Source organism: Myotis lucifugus, unplaced genomic scaffold (assembly GCF_000147115.1).
Source record: "Myotis lucifugus unplaced genomic scaffold, Myoluc2.0 scaffold_198, whole genome shotgun sequence".
NCBI classification, from domain to species: domain Eukaryota; kingdom Metazoa; phylum Chordata; class Mammalia; order Chiroptera; family Vespertilionidae; genus Myotis; species Myotis lucifugus.
In genome coordinates, this window is record NW_005871246.1 from 630,899 (window position 1) to 657,337 (window position 26,439).

General features: G+C 42.8%; 1 protein-coding gene across 7 annotated transcripts in view; it reads right to left on the reverse strand.

Moving 5' to 3' along the window:
* Window positions 1-26,148, reverse strand: part of ZCCHC14 (zinc finger CCHC-type containing 14) — a 67,341-nt gene extending 41,193 nt beyond the window's left edge. For 2 of the 7 annotated variants that reach the window (XM_014463109.2, XM_014463108.2), the window contains exon 1: window positions 25,536-26,142. In XM_014463109.2, coding sequence (XP_014318595.1) covers window positions 25,536-25,682 — 147 coding nt within the window. In that variant the 5' untranslated portion in view covers window positions 25,683-26,142. Of the gene's footprint in view, window positions 1-25,535 lie in introns of all 7 variants that reach the window. The other 5 variants (XM_023761044.1, XM_023761045.1, XM_014463111.2 and 2 more) reach the window with 4 other exon arrangements.
* Between the last annotated feature and the right edge of the window lie 291 nt (window positions 26,149-26,439).

The window sequence follows — 26,439 nt, forward strand, 5'->3', positions numbered from 1 at the left end:
AATGAAAGAAAAATACCACATGATCTCACTCATTTATGGATAATAAAGACCATTATAAACTTATGAACAAAAATAGATACAGAGGCAGAGCTGCCTCGAACAGACTGTCAAACTACAGCGGGAAGACCGGGAAGGGTTGGGGGGCAGGAGGGAGGGGTAAGAGATAACCGAAGGACTTGTATGCATGCATATAAGCATAACCAATGGACATAAGACACTGGGGGTAGGGGAGGCCGGGGGAAGGTCAAGGGGAAAAAGAAAGGAGACAAATGTACTCCTCTTTGTAATACTTTAAGCAATAAAAAAAATCAATAAAAACATATGTTTAAAAAAAAATAGCCTTGATGCATGTAACATGTATATTTGATCTTGAATCCACTGTACTTAGATTAAACATGCATGCCAGATGTTTTCAAGTTGTGTTTTAGAAAACTTAGTATTTAATGAGTAAATATAGTTACCATAGTTCTTGAGATGTTGTATTTTCTTTAATAGAAATCATAATGGTTTTTCATTTGAAAAAATATGTCAAACAATAGAGGAAAGTTAAGATTTTAAAGTTTATCAAAGGAGGCATGACTTCTCACAGTAGTATAGTGAAGAAACACTATACTACATACATAATAAAGGGAAAAGGAGCATGTCTTTTGATCGTGCTTCTGCTACAGGTTTGACTTGAGACATGTACCCCATCTCACCCCACCCCTGAGCTCCCTGGCCTTGGTTCTCATTAGTTTACTTAATTACTTAATAGGTGGGAACTGATCAAAAGCACCTGTAAGTGCAGTGCAAGCATAAACTTCATCACCTCAATAAAGCTCTGGAGGGGGGGGCACTGAGGCAGAGACAGAGAGTTAGGAGGAGAGGACGGAGATGGCCACAACTCCTGCAGGGCTGAGCCAGCATTCACCACGTGAAATACAGAGCAACAGCCAATCATTCACAGAACTGCAATAAGACCCTATGCCATATACACAACAAGTTCTCTCTATTCCCACCTTTGTCAAAGCCACTGGAGCAGGAAGGTCTCCCTGCTTTGTGCAGACAAGTCTCACTGTGCACGCACAGCACAGGACTGACAGGTCCTGGACCTCACAGGAGATACAGCACAAGAAAAGGAACTCATCATAAGTCTGGTAACCTGGAAGTTAATATAACTCAAGGAAATGACACCACCAATCCAATACGTCCCACCAAAAGTCAATTTTTTAAATAATATTACCAGGATGTTAGTTATCAAGACAGTTAAAATTTTAAATCACTTAGATAATTTAACTAAACTGAACTGTTTCCTTAGGTTTGGCAAAGTTGTGTGCTTTTTTAATCATCCAATGGTCAGAATACTCCAGAAATGAATTTCTTTCCTACTAATAGAACTATTAGGTACAAGTAATTACTCAAAAAGCAAGATTTTTAGTTCCAATGGTAAATATTACTATGGGAAACAACTCAGGAGGCTGACATTCATATCTACTAGTATATAATAAACATAACCACAGCAGATTCCTTCCTATTTGGCCTGACTCATATGAACCCCATTGTTCTCTTAGCTACCCTGTTAAGTAATTCTAACTCCTGGCCCTAAGAAGAGGCCGAATTGTCTGGATTAGTGACAAACCTCTCCTGCCTTGAGCTCGCACACCACATTCTATACACGCACCACTTGCCCAACCTGAAACATCCCCAACAGCCACAAAGAGAAAACCAGCCTCCCAACTCTCAGCCTACAGGGAGGAGGGGTGAGGGAGGCAACGGGTGAGTGCGGGAGAATGCTCTACATTCAATGTTGTGGCCAGAACACAGCTCGTGAAATAAGGAGAGCTGGACTGAAAGGATGGTTTTCAACTTTGGCTGCCTGAGGAACCCCCGAGGCATTATAAGAACATACACCAACACCAAGTCCCACACACCCCAATTAAATCAGAATTTCTGAAGTGGGGCCGGGACACTGGTTGTGGTTTTCTTTTGTTGTATGCAGTAAACTCCCCACATGATTCTAATTGCAGCCAGGGTGTGAATCACTGATAGCCCCATGTCCAAGTTTTTACTGTACCCATCATCTGGACAATTCTCAGCACCATCAAGGGGAAACCCAGAGAGAACAGGAAGCTCCTTCTGTGGATTAATAGGAAAAGCTAAAGGGTGTAGGTCCAACTGCCATGCTACAAAGAGAAAGGGAAAGTTAAGATTTTAAAATGTATGCATTGCATCTGATATAAATACATGAAAGAAAACTCTTTAAAATTATAACTACTAGAAAGGAAATTTGTATTCCTCGGTATTCCCCGCCCCTGCCCCCCCCCCCCAAGAATTTCTTCTTAGTTTTCCAAATGTTCACTTTTTCACACAGCCTTTATCTTTACTTTGCTCCTTTGTTTACATTGAAAGCTGTCTTCCCTTGCATTTCCCAGAAATGCTGTTTTGGGGGTTATTTTTGGTTAAGTTAATTTGCCCATGTGACCTACGCTCAACTCAGATGCTCTCTGACTCACCCTCACAGCAGAGCTCCAGTCATCAGCTTGATGTGCATAAGAATGAAGATCAGTTCCAAATGTTGCCTTCTGCTACTGCAAGGAAGGTAATGAGAAAATGCTCTCCAAAGACAGAGCCCCAACTCAACCTTGATAAATGTTTTCCAGTAAGTTCAAAGTTCTTTTTTATATAAGCCCCTTGCTTTATATCTCAATGAAAACTCAGTATGCATGCCTGCACTAGCTAATCATTCTTTGCATCTTTACAGTCAGCCTCTCCTACGAGCTACGAGGGCCTGGCTCCTGTCGTCTCTCTGACATCTCCCAAGTCTCTCCTTCCCTCAATCCACTGTAGCCACCAAGGGGAAACTCGGCAGCCAGGTTCTGCCCTTCGCCTTGGCTGTGCCCTCTGCCTGGAATGGCTCCTCATTGCCATCACATCTACACTTGAATGTCACCTTAGCCAGGACTTCTTGAAGCTCAGTAAGGCAGAGACTTTTTGTCTTGTTTTGTTCACTGCTGCATCCTCTGTACTTCAAACAGTCCCTGGCACAAAATAGGCACTTAATACACACCTGTAAAATATATGACTGTACCTACTAAATTTTAATGAAATTCAGGGTTAATCTAATAAAAAAAAAACACACCTCTATTTCAAAGCAATACACAATCATCTACACAATCAGAGGAGTATCTCATCAGGTCTAATAAAGCAGCGGTCGCCAACCGGTGGCCACTGGTGGTCTGTGAGGTCCGAAAGGTAGGCGGCCGCTGTAATAAAGGACTGACAAAGCTTAGGCCATGAATGAAGTCTGACTCTGAAGTGTGCTAGCAGTCACAAGGCACATACTCTATTCTGTGGTTCTGCCAGGGAGGTGATTTTGGTCTGACATTCCCCACATACCTAGGTAGACAGTAATGAGCTATACAGTCCCTCCACCTGGACTTACAGCTCACACCCGGTTCTGAGACAGCTAACCACCTAATTGTTACAGCTCTTTAAATGGAGACTAGGCCTTGGTTCCAAACTTTAATGTGCAAATTGCCTCCAGATCTTATTAAAATGCAGGTTCTGATTCAGAAGGCCTGGGGTGGTGCATGAGATTCTATATTTCTAACCAGCTCCCAAGGGTGTCAATGTTGCAAGAGTTATTTCAAGATAAAGGAGCTTGCCATAATCAGAATACCCACTTTTTTTTTAAATTGACTTGAGAGGGAGGCAGGGAGATAGATGCATGCATACATACATACATACATACTGATTTGTTGTTCTACTTACATATGCATTCATTGGTTGATTCTTATATGTACCCTGACCACAGATTGAACCTGAAACCTTGGCATATTGGGACGATGCTCTAACTAACCAACTGGACTACCTGGCCAGGGCTTCACAACCACTTTTTTAGTCAAAATGTAAAATGGAATCCAATGATGTATAGAGAATTAGATCAGATGAACTCAAAGATTCCTTCCAAGGGTAAGGTATGAAGATGACAAACTGTATAAACCATTAGCCTAGAGAAGGGACACATGTTGAATAGCATTTGACTCTTGCTACTTCTCTCCCTCAGATATTTATACTTTTGTTTACTCTCTCTCCCTTTCCCTTCCTCTCTGAAATCAATAAAAATACTAAAAAATATATTTATGGAACAGAACCACAATTTTTAGAAGAGTTTTAATTATTAAAAATCTATTTTATTAACGATCAAAGTCATCCAAATGGGGCATGCTAACATGTAGTGGAACTGAAGAACCCCAAAATACAGATAAGCTAACTGGAGCCATGGGTCTCCAAAAGTCTTACTTCACACTACTAACAGGCATTTGAAATGGCTCCCAAAATGGTAGTAAGCACCAGAGCAAGAGTTTTTAACTTTCCTTGTGAAAAACAAAACAAAAAACCTATAGCTGTTTGATGAAGCCTACTAACCCTTCCCAGAAATATGTATTAAGTGCATAAAATACACAGGATTGCAAATAAATTGCAATTATACTAAAAACAGTTAAGATCTTAAAAGACAATTTTTTTTTTTAATTCAGAGAGGAAGGGAGAGGGAGAGAGAGATAGAAACATCAATGAGGAGAGAGTATCATTGATCATCTGCCTCCTGCACGCCCCCTATTGGAGATCGAGCCTGCAACCGGGTGTGTGCCCTGACTGGGAATTGAACTGTGACTTCCTGGTTCCTAGGTTGATACTCAACCAACAAGCCACATTGGCCGGGCAAAATGACAAACTTCTTTAATACACTTAGCAAGCAGGTGTCATGTAATCTGAAGTATGATGAGCATAGAGGATATCTTAAGATGCCTCATCCACTGCAATAGGAAAACATCTGCTTTCTCCTGGTAACAAGTCACAAGCACTGTTAACACCACTGTGGGTTTCTTCCCGTTTTCATAACGGCAACATATGCTACATTTCCAGTTAGTCTAGTGGAAGTAAAGCTGTGATCTTCCCCATGGCCTCTGAGGGAGTGAGGGCAATGGCAAAGTTGGCCAGCAAGCTGTCGATGGGGTTGGGCACTGGGCTAGCAGACAAGCTGATCAGCCAGGGTGCCCTCAGATCAGGGCACTGATGGATGACAGGTGTTCCCTTCTGGACCAAAGTGCCAAGAGACCACCATATTAAAAAGCAATCCAACCATCAGTGCCCTCTCCTTACTTTTTTTTTTTCTCACCTGAATAGTATTAACATAAGCACTGTCTTATAAATACAAGCCCTGGCCAGTATGGCTCAGGGGATAGAGTGTCAGCCTGCACACCAAAGGGTCTTGGGTTTGATTCCCAGTCAAGGGCACATACCTGGGTTGCAGGTCCGATCCTTGGGCCTGGTGGGGGCACCTGTGGGAGGCAACCAATTGATGTGTCTCTTACATCAATGTTTCTCTCTCTCTCTCCCGCTCCTGCCCTTTCCATTCTCTCTAAAAAAATCAATTGAAAAAAATATCCTCGGGTGAGGATTTAAAAAAAAGAGCCCATACCGAAACCGGTTTGGCTCAGTGGATAGAGCGTCGGCCTGCGGACTGAGGGGTCCCGGGTTCGATCCCAGTCGGGGGCATGTACCTGGGTTGCGGGCACATCCCCAGTGGGAGATGTGCAGGAGGCAGCTGATCGAAGTTTCTCTCTCATCGATGTTTCTAACTCTCTGTCTCTCCCCCTTCCTCTCTGTGAAAAATCAATAAAATATATTTTTTTTTAAAAAAAAGAGCCCTGATAGGAAAATCCTCACAGTCACTTTAGAGTTCAGGGGTGGGGGGTGGGAGGGGGAGAAATTGTGTCTTTTTGATGCCTAAAAGTAGTTCTCTACCATCTACTGCAAGTTTGAACTCCTTTATCTAATTTTAGAACTCCTCTGGATTTCTATTCTTAGTTTATTATAGTCTTATTTTCCACTAATCCTAATACTCCTAGAGGCCACAGTAAAGATCACTGTTGTAATTTTGCTAGCTTCTAACTGGAAATGCAGCATTTGCTGCCATTATGAAATAGGCAGAAATTAACAGTGCTTGGGACTTCACAGTTTTAATGGTGGATATGGCCATGTCTGGAGACATTTTTGGTTGTTGTAACTAGGGGCAGGACTCTACTGGCATCTAGTGGGTGAAGGTCATGGATGCTGCTAAACATCCTACAGTACACTGGGCAGGCCCCCAAACAATTATTTGACCAAAACCTCGACAGTGCTGAAGTTGAAAAACTCTACCCTCACCCAATTCCTTTTCTCTATTATAAACCTTAGGACTTTTAAGGCAAAAGCAACCTCCTTTCTAACCAGAACTCCCCTAAAGTCAGCCCAAATTGGAGGTCTAAAGGAGGCCGCCTTCTCATCCCCCCAATACAATCCCTCTAAGACAAATGCAATGTGTAACTCGAAATGGAAGTATATGCACATTTGTTTTCCTTACCCACTAGGTTCTTGAAGATGGACTGCAAAATTTACCCTTTACATATGTGCCCTCACAATGCCCAGCAGAGGGCAAGGCATGCAGTGTGCACTCAAATGTTCAACATATAAATGTAGAAGAGGTTTTAAGGAAAACCTGGTAAAGCAATGCTTAATCACTTGAGAACCCAAAGTTTCAATGTCTTAGCTGCACTGAAATTATATGGGTGATCAGTAATAATAAAAGAAACTGAAGGGGATGCAACAGGCAGGCAGCAGGACAGCTCATCTGTTGACAAGATAATAGTTCTTGGGAATGCCTACAAAAAAGCAATGGTGTGCCTTCCCCTCACACATGAAGTTAAAAGTTCCAAAATCTACCCTCAGATACACCCAAACATAGTCAAAAGACATCTATACAAGGTTTCCACTATAGAGATGTATATACTAACAAAATTCTGGAAACAATTAAGTGCCATTAATATGGGACTGGTTAAAGAAAATTACACATCTCAGCTTGGAATACTAGGCAGCTGTACACAAAAGGGACAGGGACATGAAAAGGCTAAGATATGAGTTAAATTTAAAAAGCAGGGTGCACACTGAATGCCTAAGATGTGAACACTTTACTTTATAAGAGACATGGAGAATAAAATAATGACAAATACTAGGATTATAACCACACTTTGTATCGTTTTTATATCATTTATCCAATATGCTTATACATACATGCATCTATGTGATGGTTACAGTAATCATTACCTCCACTTTAACAATAAGGACTGACGCTCATCCATAATTTCTCCAAGGTTATCTGGTCAGTAAGGAGCAGCCATATAGCTACAGAGGTTTATGAGTTGGTGCAGATTCAATCCAAGGAGAGCTACAAACATCTGTTTGGATGTCCCTTTCCCTGTAATCTGGGTTGGGGGAAGAGGGTATCTTTTCTTCTAAATTGACACTACACTTAAAAATGGACTCTTCCCATGCCCTGGCTGGTGTGGCTCAGTTAGTTAGGTGTTGTCTTGTGCATGGAAAGGTTGCCAGTTTGATTTCCAATCAGGGCACATGCCTGCGTTGTGGGCTCCATCACTGGTACGGGGTGTGCAGGAGGCAACAGATGGATGTTTTGCTCCCACCTCGGTATTTCTCTCTCTCCTCCCTTCTCCCTTCTGCTCTAATAAAAAACACACACCTAAAAACACTACCATGACAAGTAATCACCTATTCTAAAACTAGCATGCAACAGCTTAAAGATTTGATTTGAACTACAGTTAGACAAAATGTCTTAAAAGTCAGCGCTCATAAAATGTTAAGAGGGGAGCAATGTCATTCTCAACTAGCAAGTGCAACTGTCTTGACAGCAATTAGGCACATGTAACAAACTCTCATTACATCTGTACCTTCGGATCCACTAATTCTGCTGGGAGGCATCTATGCTAAGAATATAATCAGTGACACAAAGGTTTGTGTGCAAGGAGAATCTTCTTAGCTTTAGAAGAGCAAAAATAAACATGAGCATAAATACCCAACAAGATTAATACTTAAATAAATTTACATCCACGTGATGAAATATTATGCAGCCTTTTAAATAATTTCAGAAAACCTAAAACATGGGGAAGGCTCACACTTAGATAAGTGAAACAAGGTAGAATTTTTTTCTGGGTCATTTATTTTTATTTACTTTTTAAAAATTAAGCACAGTTGGTATACAATATTATATTAATTTCAGGTGTACAATATAGTGGTTTGACATTTTTATACTTTACAATATGATCACTTCACTAATTCTAGTAATCATCTGTCAAAGATGCAAATCATATCACTTATCACAATATTATTGACTATATTCCCTTTCACTTTTTTCATCCATCTGCCCACCCTGTTCCCTCTGGTAATCATCCCTTTGGTCTCTGTTTCTATGAGTCTGTTTTGAAACAAGGTAGAATTTATAATATGTCAATTGTGTATATAAACAAACAGGCACTGGGGAAAAAAAGAAAATGCACCATAATATTAATAGTATTTATTATGGCTGGAGATTTAAAAATCTTTGTTTTCCAATTTTTCTGTGAGGAACATCACTATGAGAATTTAGAAAAACTCTCACCATGTCAACAATTGTCCACCATCTCCCTACCAAGCTGGGTGCTATTAAGAGGCTGTTGGGAGGTGCTGAGCAGCATCTACAAGATGTGAAAGATGCTGGCCTCATGGGAGAACAAATAATTTCAAAGAAAATAAGGGGTGGGGGGAACCATGATTTCTGGTGGTCCACAAACAATAATAGAGTTGAAGTCTAACTGGAAAAGGAGCCAGCCAAACCAAGTGACCTGCAGGAAAGGCCTTTCAGGCACAGGAACAGAAAGGGCAAGAAGAGCTGAGTGGAAAGACCTTCCTGGCTAAAGCTTATGAGTGCCAAGGGGGCAACAGGGCCAGGTACCCTTATGTAAAAATATGAACTCCAAAGTGTCTACAGACAGTCATTTATTTTCAATTTGTTTTCCAAGTAACCCATCTCTACACAAGAAAGAATAACATCTGTTAAATACTTTTAACTCAATGGGGAAAAAATACATAAAATAAAAAGAATAGTGATTTGTAAGCATTTTATTAAAATAGTAATTATGTGTCTCTCAAAACCAGAACAAGAAAATAGATAGTTTAATAGTGAAAGCTATTCGCTGACTTAGGCCAAGTGAAAGCCAATGCTAACCAAAATCCGTTTTCCATGTGAAAACATTCCATTTAAAATTTCTTACCCTAGAACTCTCCACGCAAAAAAAGAAAACAGAAACAGTACTGCTCAAAGATCTCAGCAAAAGGTAAGAAGGACTTAACTAGCTGAGCTCCAGCAAGGTGACTATAAAGCAAAGTTCTTCCACAAGCAGCCTGCAGAATAGTGCAGCTTCTACTAGAAATTCCCAACCCTAATTATGCACATCTGAAGCTTTTAGAAATTCAGATTCCAGGACAACCCAAAGCAGGCCAATTAAACCAAAACCTGGGGAGGGGCGTTGTGTCCTGGTACAAACAGCTCTGGAAGGGTCCAGAATTACTGCTCAGGAGACTGCAGTACAGAGCAACATAGATTTGAGGCAAAAGTCCTGGGTTGACTAAAGACAATTCTTCCTAAGCTATGCAAACCTATAAAATGGCGTTAAAACAGAATCTTAGTCAACTTCCTACATTTGTTACAGGATTAAAGTGTCTAGTCCCTGGAAAGTTTACAGAGCCTGTCACATAGCAGGTGCTCAATAAACAGTCACAGTTATCCGGGTTGATGACACAACTGAGGAGCAGGATATAGCAAGAAAGGCTTTTGTCTGAATAGCCACACTACCCAGCCCCTCGTTCAGAGCTTTATTTAAACAATTCCAACAGGCTTAGGAGTAGTCTCCTAGAGCAGAGCAAATAGTAGGCAGTAAATTTAAGGTGTGGGGAGAGGGACCTAAAGAAATTAAAGGTTGCTGGGAAAAGGTACAATGTTAGCAATAAGAAGCCACAAGTGACAGCAAGCAAACATACAGAAGGATTTTTAAAAGAAGTTTAAAAGACACGATTTTTAAAAGAAGTTTAAAAGGCACAGCCATATGGGAACAAACAGTCCAACCTAAATAAACTCTGAAGGCAACGCTGTGTTTGAATATAAAACACATTCAGGAAGATAATCCCTCCCCATTCAAGAAAACCTTAAATTATGTGACCATGTAATATCAAAAATGATTTACAGTGTCTGGTCACGTGCTCAATGGTTGAACACTGATCTATGAACCATGAGGTCACGGTTCAATTCCTGGTCAGGGCACAAGCCCAGGTTGCGAGCTCGATGCCCAGAGTGGGGCATGCAGGAGGCAGCCGATCAATGATTCTCTCTCATCATTTTTGTTTCCATCTCTCTCTCTCTCTCTCTCTCTCTCTCTCTCTCTCTCTCTCTCTCTTGTTCTCTCTCTCCCCCTTTCTCTCTGAAATCAATAAAAATATATTTTAAAGAATTTTAAATGGTTAACAGTGAAAACAAGTTCAGATGCAGAGGCCTCAGTTGCTTCTCCACCACACAATCTCAGGTAGAATTTCATCCTGTGAAGGTCACATCCAGAAGGAAGGCAGATGAGGCATTTGTGTAGGTTACTTTTCCTGCCAGAAATATGTTTAAATATTGGCATTTTCTTTGAGAAACTGGCTCAATGTCTAATCATAATAAGTAAACTATGCTATAATGACCATTTCAGTTCCCAATATAATATTCAATTGCCTGAGATGAACCATTCAAAGCAGTTAGCACTTTAAAATGGTTGCTTCCTGATCCCTGTGGGGTACTAGTCATGATATAAATTCAGTTGCAGAACATTTAGGGAACCACCAGGGGAAGATCAGGCACTGAAATAAACTAGAAATGTGTGGGAAGCATCAAAGGTCCAGAAAGTATCAGTGAAATAGGCCCTTGGGTTTTATTTCTATAGGAGCCACAAATTCCATTCAATGAGTCTTGACTGGATGCCTATTATAAGCAAGGCAAAGCTGCTCAGAGTCAGAAACCAAATCTCTTTTATGGCCAGCTATGTAGGGAAAAATCAGGCCAGAAAAGGTTCAACTGGAATGAACAGAAAGAAAAGACTTTGAGGTCAAGAAATGTAAGATTTAACTCCTTTAGCATATATAACCAGTCTGCATTCAACGGGTAAGTGGTATTTGCTCAAATGAATTCCACAATTACAAGTAAAAGAGAGCCCAAATCTGTCCTTTCACACTTCTGCAAGTTCATCCACACACCTGATTCTCTGTTCAGTTATTTAGCACCTACAAAGTTCCAGAACATTAAAATCATTCTCACATTCTCCAAACGACCCTCTAATTTCAAGACACTAGGCCAGGTCATTTCTTCTCCTCTAAACAGGGCCTTAATCTTTATAATGACAAATGTAACAGTCTATGTAAAACCCTCCTTCACAGCTACACTTCATGAGAGAATTAATCCTTCCTGGAACACATGTTCAATATTTATATAACACGTGGATGATATTAAATGCAGATGATCCTACTTTCAATAATGGTTGAATAGTCAGACCAACCTTCATGCATATAACTATAAACTCTGGACAAAGTATAAAAAATAATAAAGTGAACACAACCAAAAGCAGGCAGAAATAAGAGGGAGGTCTACACTTGGAAAAAGAGAGTTTCATATTCTGCAGGCCCAGTCCCATGAGAAAAAGGAACAGCTGAAGCTCAGACAGAACCTCAATCTTACTGACTTGAAAAACCAGAGATCAGAATTCTGGTAGATTACTGTGGCTGGAAAATGAGGGGGAAACCAAAGAAAGGAGAGCACCTGGGAAGGGGAACACCAAATTCTGCATACAAATTCTGCCCACATCTCTGAGAGCCCTGAAACAGGCTTGCCTGGGGCAGGCTCCAAGAAGCCAAGCTAAGACCAAACAACTGAACAGAGATTGCAGCTGCTGATCAACACAGGGAAGAGAGTCCCAGAGTTGCAGTCCAGCCATATTTACTGCCAGCTAAACAAACAAATCATCATCAATACTCTTCAGGAGGACATAACAAAATCCAGAGTTTCTGCAATGTCTCATTCTCAAAATCCAAGAAGTAATCTGTAATTACTAGACATGTACCAGTAAACAAATTAAAACATGACCCATACAAAGAAAAAAGGGAGACCAAGCACAAAATGAGTCACATGCTGGAATCATAGGAAGTATTAAGTGGCTAGTATAAGGAAGCTCAAATATTAAGTGGCTGTCATAAGGAAGCTCAAGAAAGGAAAATATGCTCACAATGTACAAACCAGAAGGACACAAATGATTTTAAAAAGGAAATTCAGGAAGGAACCAAGATGTCCTTCAATAGGTGAATGGATAATGAACTGTGCACGTCCAGAGTGCACACATTATCCAGTGATATGTAATATTATCAGTGATAAAAAGAAATGAGGTGTCAAGCCATGAAAAGACATGGAGAAACCTTAAATGCATACTACCAGGTGAAAGAAGCTGATGTGAAAGGCTACACACACTATATGACTCTATGTCACATTCTGGAAAAGACAATACTATGGAGACACTAAAAAGATCAGTGACTGCATGGGGTTGGGGAAGGGGCAGGGTAAATAAGCAGAGCAGAGGGTTTTAAGGACAGTGAAAATACACTGGAGGATACTATAATGGTGGATACATGTCCTTACACATTTGTCCAGACCCACAGAATGTTCAACACTGAAAGTAAACTCTAATGTAAATTGTGGACTTTGGGTGATTTTAATGTTTAATCTTTGTGTAAACCTAAAACTGCTTTTTAAAAAGTCTTAAAATAATAATTTTAAAAAATTTAAAATGGAAATTCTAAAATGAAAAATTATATTTCTGAACTAAAAAAAAAAAAAATCCCCTGAACAGTGTGCAATTAAGAAAAGACAATGGATTTCAATACAGATCAACAGAAAGTATCCAATCTGAAAAACAAAGAAAGATTTGAGGGGGGGAAATGAACAAAGCTTCCAGGACCTGTGGAATAATATCAAAAGGTTTAATATACCTGCAGCTGGAGTCTGGAGAAATTATGGATGAGATTTCCCCAAATTTGGAAAGAGACAAATTTAACAAATCCATTAAGTTCAGAGAACATTGAACAAGATAAATTAAAAACAACACTTGGTAAAGGGGGTATAAGTGATGATGGAAGGAGATTCAACTTGGTATGGTGAGCATACAGTGTAATATAAGGGTGGTATGTTGTGGAACTGTGTACCTGAGACCTATATGACTTGTTGACCAACAAATTCAAAGGCAATTAAACACATACATACATACACACACACACACACACACACACACACACACCCCACTTGAACACATCATAGTCAAGCTGCTCCAATTCCAAGACACAGAGACAATCTTGAAACCAGCCAGAGAAAAACAGCATTTTGGATACAGCAGAACAGCAAAACAAATGATGGCCAGAAGACAGGGTCACAACTTCTTTAACTAATTTAAGAAGTAATTTCTCCATAGTTTTTCCTGTCCCAATATCTCTTTCCTTCTGGGACTCCAGCTGAAAAAAAAACTGAAAACAGAATCCTAAAAACCCTTTAACAAGGCAAAAGCAAAACATTTATCTACAATAATAAAAGCGTAATATGCTAATTAGACCGGACATCCTTCTGGATGACCTTCTGGACGAAGCCAGGGCTGTGGGGGAAGCCTGGGTCCCAGGTGCCTGCCAGCGCCAGCAGCTAGGGGAAGGAAGGCCTACACTTGCACAATTTCATGCATCAGGCCTCTAGTCTATCCTATATAATAAAGAGCTAATATGCAAATGGTCATCACACCCTCATGCCATCACAGCTCAGACACTCCTGGGGAGAGAGGAATGGGGACCAGCCAGGCACAAATGAGCTATGGCTCAGACACTCAACACTAGGGAGAGAGGAATGGGACCAGCCAGGCACAAATGAGCTTGTGAGAGAGGAATGGGGACCAGCCAGGCTATGGCCTGGGAGAGGGACAAGCCACACACCCCGTGGTCCCGGGCGCCAGCGGCTGCGCCTGTGCCTGTGACCCAGAAGGACAAGCGCCTGCAGCCTGGGATAGGGACAAGCTGCATGCCCCACGGTCCCAGGCGCCTGTGGCTGCAGCCAGCCTGGGCAAAGCTGGCCTGGGGCCTGGGTGCCTGTGGCCGACCAGAGAGAGGGAAGCCCAGGTCCCGGGTGCCTGCGACCGGCTGGAGGAGGGAATCCTGGGTCCCGGGTGCGAAGCAAGGCAGAGGCGGTTAGGGGTGATCAGGCCAGCAGGGGAGCAGTTACGGGCGATCAGGCAGGCAGGCAGAGGGGTTAGGGACGATCAGGCAGGCAGGCAGGCAGGCAAACGGTTAGGAGCCAGCGGTCCCGGATTGCGAGAGGCAGTCGGACATTTCCCGAGGGGTCTTGGATTAGAGAAGGTGCAGGCCAGGCTGAGGGACCCTGCCCCCGTGCACGAATTTCATGCACCGGGCCTCTAGTCCTATATAATAAAACCCTAATACGCAAATAGACTGAATGATGGAACGACCGGTCTCTATGATACGCACTGACCACCAGGGGGCAGACGCTCAATGGAGCTGTCCCCTGGTGGTCAGTGCGCTCCCACAGGGGGAGTGCTGCTCAGCCAGAAGCTGGGCTCACAGCTGGTGAATGCAGCAGCAGTGGCAGGAGCCTCTCCTGCCTCCGAGGCAGCACTAAGGAGCAACCAAAAGCCAGCTCACACCTGGCGAGTGCAGCAGCAGTGGCGGGAGCCTCTCCCGTCTCCATGGCAGCGCTAAAGACCCCTCAGGGGATGTCTGCCTGCCAGCTTAGGCCCACTCCCCGACATTTGTGCACTGGGGGTCCCTAAGCCAGCAGGCAGACATCCTCTGAAGGGTCCCAGGCTGCAAGAAGGCACAGGCCAGGCTGAGGAATCCCCTAGTACAGGGGTCCTCAAACTACGGGCCGCGGGCCACATGCAAATACAAATATTGTATTTGTTCCCGTTTTGTTTTTTTACTTCAAAATAAGATATGTGCAGTGTGCATAGGAATTTGTTCATAGTTTTTTTTTAAAACTATAGTCTGGCCCTCCAACAGTCTGAAGGACAGTGAACTGGCCCCCCGTTTAAAAAGGTTGAGGACCCTTGCCCTAGTGCATGAATGTCATGCACCGGGCCTCTAGTCTATACTAATAAAAGGGTAATATGCTAATTAGACATCTTCCAGACATCCTTCTGGACAAAGCCACAGTGACGGGGGCTGAGGTAGAGGCGGTTAGGGGTGATCAGGCCAGCAGCGGAGGGCAGTTAGGGGTGATCAGGCCCATAGGGGAGGGCAGTTAGGGGCGATCAGGCCAGCAGTGGGGGAGCAGTTAGGGGGCGATCAGGCTGGCAGGGGGAAGCAGTTAGGGAGCAATCAGACTGGTGGGGGGAGCAGTTAAGGGGCAATCAGGCCGGCAGGCAGAGGCTGTTAGGGGTGATCAGGCTGGCAGGCAGAGGCGGTTAGGGGCACCAGGCTGGCAGGCAGAGGTGGTTAGGGGTGATCAGGCAGGCAAGTGGTTAGGAGCCAGTGGTCCCAGATTGCGAGAGGGATGTCCGAACCGGCAGTTAGACATCCCCCAAGGGGTCCTGGATTGGAGAGGGTGCAGGGCTGGGCTGAGGGACTCCCCTCTCCCCCCGTGCATGAATTTCGTGCACTGGGCCTCTAGTTTTTTGATGAAAAGAAAATTAAGAGAATTTCTTGCCAACAGACCTGCACTCCAAAAAGTGCTGAAAAAGTTTTCCAGACTGAAGGAATATGGTAACAAACTGGGTCTTAAGGGAGGAATGAAAAGCACTGGGAATGGTAAATATGAGGGCAAAAATAAAAAATTACCTTTCTCCTTAATTTAAAAAATATTGCATTCATATTAAAGCGAGAAATAATATACTATGGGGTTTATAGCATATGTAGAATACATATGATAAACATAGCATGAAGGACAGAGAAGGTAAATGGTTACAATACAATTGTTAAGATTCTTACATTTTAGGTGAAGTGGTACATCAAGAGAGAAGGCAAGCCAGTAGCTAGAACAAAATTCTATGATTCCACTTCAATGAAGTGCTAGAATAGGCAAAACTAATCAATGGTGGGGGGAAACTAGAACAGAAGAAAAAAAAATAGAAAAAAGGTAGAGGGTTGGGAAGAGGGGAGTTAGTGGTGGTGAAAGTGGGAACTGACCAGAAAATGGTATGAGGCAATTTTCTGGGGTAACAATAATGTTCTCTATCTTGATAGTGGTTTGGTTACGCAGGTTTATGCATTTACCAAAACTCAAATGGTACATTTAAAATATATGTATTTCACAAAATTTGTTTTAACTTCAAATTTAAAAAAGAGAGAGCTTAGTACTGAGGATTATCAACTAAAGGTCACTGAACGAATAAAAATGAACAATTGGTGGTGGGGGGTAGGGAGATTAATTTATGTTATAAAGAGTAGATTTGAAACAAGAAATCAGCAGCAGGCCCAGTGGTAGCTGGGCACTGGCAGTGCAAATAAAAGCTGTGAATGACGTCACACTTCCTACTTCTACAAGTGACACACAATTTCGGCCTCCCTTTTTCTTCTCATTTCATATTCTTAAGGTTTCTCCTCTCACTTTTGATGACGTAGAAAAAAATATTTTTAAATGTAATTTTGGCTTCACATAATAAAAATAGCCATTTATAAATGTCACCTTTGGCAAATTACTTACTTAACCTCTCTGTGTCTGTTCTGTCACTGCTAAAAGACAGGGACAAAAATAGAACCTCACTCACTGAGTTGTTATGAGGATTGAATAAATACATTCTAAGCACTTAGAGCAGTGCCTTGCACATAGTAAATATTTGAAATGTTATCTATCATTGGCATCATTCCCTCTTTTTGACTACCTGTTTTGTACTTTATTATTTATTCTAAGAAAAAATCATTTTGATTGCTAAATTAGCCTCCCCAATACAAATATTAATAGTACACTGGTTCATGAGCTGCAAACCCAGTCTTTAAAATAAAGAAAAAAAATCCCACACAAGTAATAGTTCTCAGAAACACCACATCTTGCAACAGTCCCCATAAAAGAAAATAATCAGGAAGCTGGAGTCACAAGAATCCATTCTTCCACAGGTAACACGTAAGTTGGGAGTAGTATTCTGATACTTAATTGTGTCCAGGTAGAGTACACACATCACACAGTGCTTCTCACACAACTTCAATACTGGGTACATGCAAAGTAACTCATCAATTTTATTAACTTTATTATAGCTAGGTAGTTAGCATTATTCCCAAACTTTTACATATTATTAAAATGTCCAATAGAGAGAAGGGGATTGTTTCTCTTCCCCACAGGTTTTCTTCCTTTTTCAAAGTTATTTTTTCTAGTCAAGACTTTAATATTTCCAGAAGCAGTTCCTACATATACACGTTTTAATTAGATTGACTGTGAATCAGTAAGAAACCCAAGAATATAACAATTTCTTCCTAATAAATATATTGAAGCTTTTATGTATAAGTCCCAAATAATTAGGAGATAACTCTATAATGCTCCCTTCTTAGAGTTAATCTGATGTCACAGTTTATAAAAGTGTAAAAGAAATATAAACTAAACTTCAATTGGGTTGATTAACAGTTGTTCAGTGTATTGCCATTCTATAGCAAACTAAAATATCTAGGCTTACCAAAATTTATAATTTTTTACACATTAAAGGAATAAATTAAAAAGTCTTACTTTTATTTTTTATTTTATTTTTTTAAAATATATTTTATTGATCTCCTACAGAGAGGAAGGGAGAGAGAGAGTTAGAAACATCGATGAGAGAGAAACATCGATCACCTGCCTCCTGCACACTCCCTACTGGGGATGTGCCCGCAACCAAGGTACATGCCCTTGACCGGAATCGAACCTGGGACCCTTGAGTCCGCAGGCTGACGCTCTATCCACTGAGCCAAACTGGTTAGGGCAACAGTCTTACTTTTAGAACTACAACCACTACTCCTAACTCACATTGATAGTAAGGGAGACAGTCTACTATAGCATCAGAAGACCATATGCCCTTCCCCAGCTCTCTGTGTATTTGTCCATAAAACTTGGTTTTGTCATGGGATAACATAAAACCAGCTATCATGTTCAGAGAATTTCTCCCAACAAAAGCTTTTGCATGCCAGCTTTTGAAAAATAAGAAAGTAAAATACCATGTTTTCACATTGCCCTAGCTGGTTTGGCTCAGTGGATAGAGCCTCAGCCCTTGGACCGAAGGGTTCCTGGTTTGATTCTGGTCAAAGGCATGTTCCTCGGCTGCAGGCCAGCCATGGTTAAGGTGTGCGCGGGAGGCAACCAGTCAAAGTGTCTCTCTCACATCGATGATTCTCTCTCTGTCTCTTCCTCTCCCTTCCACTCTCTCTAAAAGTCAATGGAAAAATATCCTCAGGTTTAACAACAAAAAATTCACTAGAATCTACAGCTATGAAATGCATCAGAGAAATGGTCATTGAATAAAGGAAAAGCCCGAGTTGGTAATAAGTATCACTACTAGGGCCTAGAAAAAAGCACTGAGGCCCAGTCGGTTAGCTCAGTGGTTGGAGCATCAGTCCATGGACTGAAGGGTACCATGTTTGATTACGGTCAGGGGCATGTACCTCTGTTGTAGGCTCGATCCCCATGCAGGAGGCAACCAATCTATGTGTCTCTTTCACATCAAAGTTTCTCTCTCTGCCTCTCCCTCTCCCTTCCACTCTGCCTAAAAATCAATGGAAAAAATATCCTCTGGTGAGGATTAACAAAACAAAAAAAGAAAAAGCACTAGGGGAAAAATTGTTTTCACTCGGATGGCCTCTCATAAACAACCAATACCTCCCACCCATTAGGTGTTCACAGATGCTCGGAACACAGCCCTATTGGGTAGCAGGGACCACTAGCCCTGGGATTGAAAGAGAAAGACAAGCTCTGCCCTCCGGTAAGTCAAAGTTTGGTGATGAAAATTTAAATAAAACTATTACAATACAGTATGCTAAATTCTAGGACAGAAGGCAGCAACAGAAGGCTTGGTATATATGAGCCAAGAAGTCAGGGCTGGGGTGCCTCAGGTAGCTATCTGGTGTCCCATCTAAGAGAACAGCATCTGTAAAGGCTCAGGAGAAAGGTAAAACATGTACATATGAGGAACTACAAGTATAGAAAGCGGTGAGTATAGACAGGCAATGGATACATCACAAAGGCTACAAAATACCATGCTAAGAATTGCACACCAGAAAATAAGAAACCTACAGGCACCTTACCAAGGCCATTCCAGTAACAATGTGGGAACTGTTGTTAGAGGCTAAGAGTGGGCCCAGGGAGACTAGTTGTTATAGTAGACTAGATCTATCTAGGTCAGGGAGACTACGAGGTGCTACAGTAGGTCAGAAGTTAAGTTATGTCGCAGTTCTTTCTTTCATTTTAATCCTCACCTGAGGATATTTTTTCCATTGATTTCTAGAGACAGAGGAAGGGAGGGAGGAGGAGGAGGAGCGAGAGTGAAAAGAGAAACAGCGAAGTGAGAGAGACAAGGTACATGCCCTTGACTGGGAATGGAACTCACCACCCTTTGGTCCGTGGGCCGGCACTCTAACCACCGAGTAAAATCAGCCAGGACTGCGCAGTTATTTTTTTAAAATTGCTGAAGTACCAATGTTTCTGAATAGTTTAATTAAAAATGAAACAGAGCAGCTACAAAGTTTTCTCTTGTCGACTTTAAACAATGACATCAGCTTAATTCTAAAAGGAGATCATCACTCACTTGCATTCCAGCATGCGTTCTTGACTCAGGGGGAGTGGAGTTACATGAGGCTAGGGTTGTGCTTGTTCCCTGAAGACTAATTTTATCTATTCCCTGGCTTCCTGGCAAATAGCCCAACATCTAAGTCCACCTACACAGAAGTGTGCCATATGTGCAACCATCATGCTAAGTGTGGTGGGGACAGGTTGAAAGAGAAGGAGAGAGAAGGACAGGCAGATAGACAGGGAGGACAGTGACCTGGGCTGTGGTTGTGTTGATGGAAAACAAATCTAGAAGGATGTTTAGGACTTGGAAACAAGCTGGTTGGAGGGATAAGAAGGCAGGCAAACTATCTATGAAAGGCATAGGCTTCTTGATGGGGGGAAGGTTGGGAACAAGGGTAGAGTGGTCCAGTATGGGGACAGAGGAACTCACCTTTGGACAGACTGAGTTACCTGGAAACTCCAAGCTGGAATACAGTTTTTGGATTCATCAGTGACATTATAAAGTAAAAAGAGAAGGGAAAGAAGGAGAGGAGTCTGAGGAATACCATCATCAAAAAGGTACAAAAGCAGAAGAAAAACTGAAAGCAAATACTCAGAAGCAGGAGAAAATCAGTGGTGCCAGAGGACTAATGACGGCTCTCAGTGGGCTGCCCAGGCCATGTCCAGACTCCGTTAAGCCAGACTCTGGGGGAGGCACCTCTGCAGCCATATATGTTTTTTAAAAAAATACACGGTCTCCTAGGAATTTCACCTAGGTGTGGAGAATCCACAGAACACATGAGAGATAAAACAGATAACTGAAAAGTACCCAATGAAACTGACAAATTAGTCATCCAGATAAAAACATCAATGAAACCAAATATAGTCTAGAAGCAAACCCAAATATATATATGGGAAATGCAGCAAATGATAAGTTATTTCAAATCTGGAGGGAAAAGATGGATTATTCAACAAATGACACTAGGGCAAATGGGTTGTCATCTGGAAATATAAATCTAGCTTTGTACCTTACACCATAATAAATTCCAGACGGATCTGTTAAATGTAAAATGAGAAACCGCACAAGTTCTATACCAGAAGAAATCACAGGGAATGTCTGTATAATGTATAATGCATATGTATAATAATATGTGCAATGCATAATGTATAAAGCATTTCTCATGACACAAAACCCAGAAGCCATACAGGCTGATAAATATATATGTATATATTTTTAAAACTGCATGGTAAAGTCCAAATGAAAAGGAAAAAACCTGGAAAACAAATATTTGCAACTTCTAAAGACAAAAGCACAATTTCCTTGAAACTTAAAGAACTCCTAAAAAACAATAAAAGATCAACAATCCAACAGAGATGGGCAGAGGTTATGAAGAGCTTGCCAAAAATAAAATAAAATTACACTACACTGAGATGTGCTTCTCACCCAACCAAATGGCAAAAATCTGGGGAAGGGATCAGGGGGTGCTGACTCTCCATACTAGTTGAAGGTATAGGAACAGGCACTCACATTGCTGTAGGAATTCCAAAAGGTAGATGATCTCAGCAATATCTAAAGTAATTACAGTACAGACCACTTCACCCAGCAACAATCCTGCTTCCAGGTTTCTGTTCTATAGATACACTTACTGACTGAAATGTGAAAGCCATGCATGTTGTTTGTTGTATGTAGATGACACATACATAATATGTCAAAGACACCAAGTTGTCTGTAATGGTAAAGAGGGAACAAAATGTCCATCAATAGGGACTGATTAAATAGCACGTTCATACAGGGCAGCCATAAGCTACTAGTACAACGAAGAAGCGCTATGACAGTGGTTCTCAACCTTCTGGCCCTTTAAATACAGTTCCTCATGCTGTGACCCAACCATAAAATTATTTTCGTTGCTACTTCATAACTGTAATGTTGCTACTGTTATGAATCGTAATGTAAATACCTGATATGCAGAATGGTCTTAGGCGACCCCTGTGAAAGGGTCGTTCGACCGCCAAAGGGTCGAGACCCACAGGTTGAGAACCGCTGCGCTATGAACTGACAAGGAATGCACACCAGGAAAGACTACCAAGAAAAAGGGACATAGAACCATGTGGGGAGTAAGACAACAGTGATCTATTTGTTAATACACAGAGTCTCTCTAGAAGGTTCTACAAGCAACAAAGAGGGGAATGAAACTAGATGGCTGGGAAATGGTAAGAAACCCAAAGGAAGACTACTACCCACCACACTCCTGCACTAAGCACTTTAAAATCATTGTTTCAATTCTTCCTTTAAAAAAATCAATCTCAGTATAAGTAGTTCCAGTATGATCTCTACAACAAGGATTCTGAAACACAAAGGTGGGGGGGCACAATTTTCTAAATGTACTGAAAACCAATGAACTGTACACTCTAAAGGGGTCAATTTTATGTTATATGAGTTAAATCTCAATAAAGCTGGTATTTTTTAAAAGTAAGTATATACCACAGCACATTATCATTTACATAGAGAAAAGACCGCAAATGCTAGCTTTTTCCAAAACTATGGCTTTATATTTACATAAAATGGAAAGACAGAGGTAGTGTTAAGTCCAAACCAACTATTATCACCATTTTCCATCGTGTCTTAAGGAACAGCACACCTACAGCACTTGTCAGCTACTGAGTACAGTAAAGCTACTGCAATCAATCACCAGCTCTACCGCTATGAATTCTTTTCTTTCTGAAAGTAAAAATGTCTACTTTACATTCCTTACACTTTTAAATTTCTACAAGTCCTCTGAGCAGTAAGAATTTTGAAATAACATAGTAAGGGCTTGAAGAAGCGAATGTAAATAATGCCTATACATATCAAAAAATATAGTTAAAAGAAGTATTACCTTAGGATAAAGAATGAAGCAGTTAAAATCTTTATCTCTAAAAGAGAAACACAAAGTCTCTAGGCTCAGAGTTTAAAACAAAATACAACAGCTTACAAAAGAAATACAAACAGAGCTTTAATGGGGCTGCTTTTCTAGGATTACACTAAATGTTAGATTTAGAGAAACAAAGGCAGCAAAATGCTTAAAGGCTAGATTTCACGAGTTGCCTACTCCAAGCAACAGAAGCGTTTATCAATGTCAGGCATTAAATTTAAAGCAGCAAAGGAACAGAAAGTTCAATGAATGTGACTGAAATTACTTTAGGAGTGGCATAGGGGATATAGAGAAAACTAGATACCATTTGTTTGGAAATATGGAAGCAATGGCACCAAGGTTACTCATTATTATTTTTAAATTTCTATTTATTGATTTTTTGAGAGAGAGAGAAACATCAATTTGTTGTTCCACTCATTTATGCACTCATTGATTAATTCTTATATATGCCCTGACTGGGATTGAACCCGAAACCTTGGCTTATTGGGACAACACTCTAGCCAACTGCGCTACCAGGCCAGGGCTTATAACCTCATTAATAAGGGACAGGCAGAATTCTCCAATTTCCCAAGGGTGAACAAAAAACCTGTCAGATCCAAGTAACTATCCAAAAATCAATTTTGAAAACACTGAGAGACAAACATTTTACTCTATAACAATGTTGCTCAAGTTAGCATGCCTCTATAAAAAGCCAGAGAAGACAGAAGGAAGCCCTCACTGCACATCTGCTGGGCACTTCACATGTGACGTCATGTGACCCCCTAAACAAGTCCATGAGGCAGGTAACTTGCCTTGCAATAGGGAAACACCGGAGGAGGGAGGACTCTGGCCAAGGTCACATAGTTGGTCAATTCAGTGCCCATTTGGATAGGAAGGGTGAGGGGTAGATTAGCCCCTTCATCACATCTGGCTTGACAGATTTCTGGCTTGACCAGAAAGGCTCTATTATAAATGACATTTTTGTTCTAGCTTTTAGCTTACTCCCCACCAAAATAATGACCACTATCTTCTGCTTTTAATAAAGTGATGATGCATCTGCACACACAAAAGACACCCTTTAAGAGCTGAACAAGACTGGACTCAGGGCCATAGACATTCTCAGTGTGTTGCATTTAACCTGAAGACTAACAGCACATGAAGCTGGCCTTAGGGGACTGAAATCCCATGAACAGGCAATAGTCCACTGGCACCCCAAAGCTTACCGAACTCCCTACAGACCCCCACATTCCCTGGGACCCAGCCTTTGTCGTAGCAGAATAACATTTTTCTGCCCAGTGCACAATATGGGTGGGATCTGAACACACATTTAAAAAGAAAACCACGGTCTCGGATATCAATGTCACCAAGAAAAGATAGGACATAGATTAAAACCAATGCAGGGACCACAACCACTTCGTACAGGAAGACATTAAAGAAGAAAAGCCACAATTCACGTTTGAAAGAGAACTTAAAACCACCAGCAGCAAACCAGAGAGTATCAAACATTTAACTTAAAAGAGCTTAGGCACTGTCAAAGAAAGATATTCAGCACTACGTACTGGTCTTTGACTGCAATCTCTTGCTTCCCAAAGTCAGTGTGTAATCTAAATACAACACACTTGGTCAAAGAAAATGCTTTTTTCCCCCTCGGAGCACAATTTTGGCATTGGGTCTCAAGGGGCCATAAAAAACAAGTTTGAGCCCCAAACACTTTGGTTACATAGTTTTGAAACATTTAGACAAAAGTTCACATTTCTAAGTGGATGACCATGATACCCTTCCTGTTTAATTTGGAGACGGGAGATCTTTAACTTAACCTAGCATTCCTTAGGAGACTGATACCCTCAACACGCTCGGGCTCCAAGCCTGGGATTTGTTTCACATTGAGAAGTAACTGTTTCACATGCAACTGTCTGTTAAACACAAGCATAAACACAGATATGGATGTGCATTCATAAGTTCATACACACATATCGACATATGCATAAGCATACACATTCATCAGTGCTATACATGCACTCACAAGCACACTAATACATGTATACACACGCGTGCCCACTCTGCGGTCCCACCTGCCCATCTGACCGCTCCAGAGGCACACCTGCCCACTTAGGGGAAACCCACAACCAGGCCTGGGGCGCCACATGACACCCGCGAATGTCTGCGAAGGCCTAGAGCAGCGGTTCTCAACCTGTGGGCCGCGACCCCTCTGGGGGCCAAACGACCCTTTCACAGGGATCGCCTAAGACCATCGGAAAACACATACATAATTACATATTGTTTTTGTGATTAATCACTATGCTTTAATTATGTTCAATTTGTAACAATGAAAACACATCCTGCTTATCAGATATTTACATGACGATTCATAACAGTAGCAAAATTACAGTTATGAAGTAGCAAAGAAAATACTTTTATGGTTGGGGGTCACCACAACATGAGGAACTGTATTAAAGGGTCGCAGCATTAGGAAGGTTGAGAACCACTGGCCTAGAGCCTTCTCTATCTCATACGGCTTCCTTTTCTAGTAATAAACATCAGATTTGGAGAAACCATGTAACTGAGGCCGCAACCTCTGACTGGGGTTATCTGTCCCTCTAAGGGAGCCGTGAGTGCGTCCTCCCATACTTCCCCGACTAACCCGGGCGAGATGGACGGGTGCAACAGCCTCAAGGGCGCGAGGTACCGGACGGGTCTTGGGGTGCAGGATTTGCGGGTGGAAGTGGCGGCAGGGGCTTGGAGTGAGGGCATAGGGTACAGGGTGGAGGCTTGGGATACAAACGCGGAGTGAAAGCTTGGTTGGCGGCTGCGGAACCAGGATGGAAGCTTGGGGGTGCAGGTATGAGTTTAGGGTTCAGGTGAGGGTTTGGGATCTCAAGTGAAAGCTTCGGGAGCGAGTGTTTTCCGTTCGGGGTGGAGGCTTGGTGGTGGGCGTTTTGGGGAGCGGGTTGGAGGCTTGCGGTGCGGGTGGGGGCGCCGGGCCCGCCTCCCGCGTGGGCACGCACCTTGTGGCAGGACGGACAGGTGGGCAGCGCGCTCTTGCCCCCGTGGCCCCCGCCGCTGCCGCCGCTCAGGCTGCTCTGAATCTGCGTGAGCTCCTGGCGCAGCACCTGCTTCTGGTGAAAGCTGAAGGCCGGGTGGTTGGAGGCCATGGTGAAGAGCAGCAGGAACTCATCGCCCGTACGGCCCTCGTTGAGCTGCAGCCCGTAGTTGTGGATGATGGAGTCGATGTGCGTGAGCGTGCGGTAGAGCACGCCAGCCGCCTCGCGCTGCTCCGAGCCCAGGAGCGCCAGCGACACCAGCAGCTTGCTGCGCACCACCTCGTCGGTCAGGTTGGTGAGGCTGCCCAGGTCGGCGGGGTTGTTGGCCTTGATCTCGGAGTCGCGCAGCGAGTGGTAGTCCTTGCGCGCCAGGTCCTCGAGGCAGGAGCCGAGGAAGCGCAACTCGAGCGGGATGCACAGGTCCAGCAGGCCGCACAGGAACTCCACGCGCTGCGGCGACGGCAGCTCCGAGAACCAACGGTACACGCCGTCCCTCTGCACGCGGGCAGCGCTTCTCCACCATGCTGCCGCCCGTGCCGTGCCGCCGCTCGGGGCCGGAGGCCGAAGCCCGGGGCCGGGGGCGTGGGGCGTGGCGGGAGCGAGCGGGAGACGCGGCGGGGCCGGGCGAAGGAGGGTGGACGCCGCGGGCCGGACGGGGGGCGCGCGGCGCAGGTGAGATCTTCGTCAGGGGACGGTGGTTGGTTGTGCGCGGTGCGCTTGGGGGGACCGGGGCGGCCGGGGCGGCCGGGGGAGGCGAGCGGCCTCGGGCCTCCCGCTCACGGGCGGTTTCTTGGTCTATGCTCGTCCCCAGCGACGGATGGTGCGCGTTAATTCCTTAATATGCTATTAGATTTGATAGAAATTGTAA